Source organism: Mandrillus leucophaeus, unplaced genomic scaffold, assembly GCF_000951045.1.
Source record: "Mandrillus leucophaeus isolate KB7577 unplaced genomic scaffold, Mleu.le_1.0 Scaffold1417, whole genome shotgun sequence".
Classification (NCBI taxonomy): domain Eukaryota; kingdom Metazoa; phylum Chordata; class Mammalia; order Primates; family Cercopithecidae; genus Mandrillus; species Mandrillus leucophaeus.
In genome coordinates, this window is record NW_012101385.1 from 212560 (window position 1) to 214337 (window position 1778).

The 1778-nt window shown below is 37.2% G+C and overlaps 1 protein-coding gene across 1 annotated transcript; it reads right to left on the bottom strand.

The window, feature by feature from the left end:
• Positions 1-427: 427 nt before the first annotated feature.
• Positions 428-1372, bottom strand: LOC105535125 (taste receptor type 2 member 42). Its single transcript, XM_011974133.1, has one exon. It carries the CDS (start codon positions 1370-1372, stop codon positions 428-430), a length of 945 nt encoding a protein of 314 aa, XP_011829523.1.
• Positions 1373-1778: the final 406 nt, after the last annotated feature.

Sequence of the window (1778 nt, forward strand, 5' to 3'; positions counted from 1 at the left end):
ATTTTTCCTACTGTGACTTTAGTTTTTAAATAGATTTTCTACCCACATTGTATATCTTTTACCCATTCAAGTTTATAATCTATCTTGCTTTCTAAAGAATCACACACTTTTTTCTCCACAAGTTGCAATTACCTATCATTTGCACATAAAATTAAATAATTTAGATTTTTTGAAATAATATGTGAGGCTAAAATATTGCTTGCCAATGCTCCAAACAAAAATGATTACTTTTAAAATGGTATCGACTAGCAATGTGTGAATTACCATCAAAAGCAGCCTGGTGGGATTTCATTTATGTTCCAAAATTCTTAGAGAAACCCAGTAGGAAAAACAAAACAAAACAAAACAAAAACAAAAACACAGTGGAAGTGATCCCCAAATGCTCCTCATTGAGTTATTCTCTTAGAAAAGCTTCTGGAAAGTCTGTCTACAAAGGTAAAGGGTTTGGTCTTTTTGTATAGTTCCTAAGATGCCACAGTAGCCTCACAGCTGTCTGTCGCAGCTTGCTGTTTCCCAGAATGAGAATAAATGAGTGGCACGAGGGAAAGACATGTAAGACTAACATGACAAACTGTGTGTACTTGTTGTTCCCCAATATACAAAATGTCCAATTTGCCACTTGTAAGGAAAAAAAATGAACTATGAAGAGGAAAAGGAAAGACATCACCATTTTCATGGCCCTCCTGTGGGCCTCTGTGCTGGAGTCTCTAGAGCCCAAGGAACTAAGCTTCAAATTTCTAGTATGTCTCACCAAGGACAGAAATAAAAAAAGCAATGAGGTCAGGCACAGAGAAAAGGGGATAAAACTGTTCAAGCTAAGAAGAGTTTTTAACAGAGAGAGTTTATCATAGGGAGTTTTACTTTCATCTAAGTATAAAGTCAGATTACTTTTATCTATTATATTCAGTGAGATATCAATAAACATTTCTAGCACTAAACAGTCAAAAATCAGTAAGAACAAAGACAATGTAAGGAGTATAGCAATCACTCTGTTCATCCTCCACCTCAGCCAGAGAAAAAGGGAGTGGGGGAAGTGGGCTATCTTAAAGAAATAGAAAATGCTCAGGCAGGTGGCAAGCCAGGTGGTCAAGTGATTAGTCATGTACCAAAGCACAGTAACAGGTCTTCCTACTCTATCTGTGGCATATAAATGTGGAGCAAGTCCCGCTACATATGAATCAAACAGTATCACCAACAGGTGACCAATTGTGGAGATAGCCAAGCAGGTGAGGATGAAGTCAACTGAGAAGACCTTTTGGTTCTTGATCCCTTCAGAGCAGTTTACCAGTCCAATGAACACATTCCCCAGCATGCCGATGATGAATTCCACTATTGCCAGAGTCAGAAAGATTTTGTCCAATTCGGTGGCCATTTCCAGAGACCAAAAAAATCCAAGTTTTTAATACTTTGCGTCATTAATAAATTTACAATCAAACTATTGCAGAAGAGCATTCATTTCTGATACTTATCTTCATTGCTTTTATTACACTTCCAGTCTTGATCAGAACCTTCTGCTGTTGGATACAGTCTCATATACTTAAGGAAGTCTTTGCCTGTTTTTACTATAATTCTGATCTTAATCCCAAAAGATCTACCAAGGAATGCAGTCTCACATACCTTCACGAAAGTGTTTTCATTTCTTTGAAAGAGTTACTGAATTCTAAACCCAGCAGTTTCTGTGTCCATTTATCACTGGCATGGGCTGAAACTTTCCACTTGTGGTAATGACTGAAAGGATAAAGTCAAGTATATTAACATGCAAATATAGGCTAGATCCC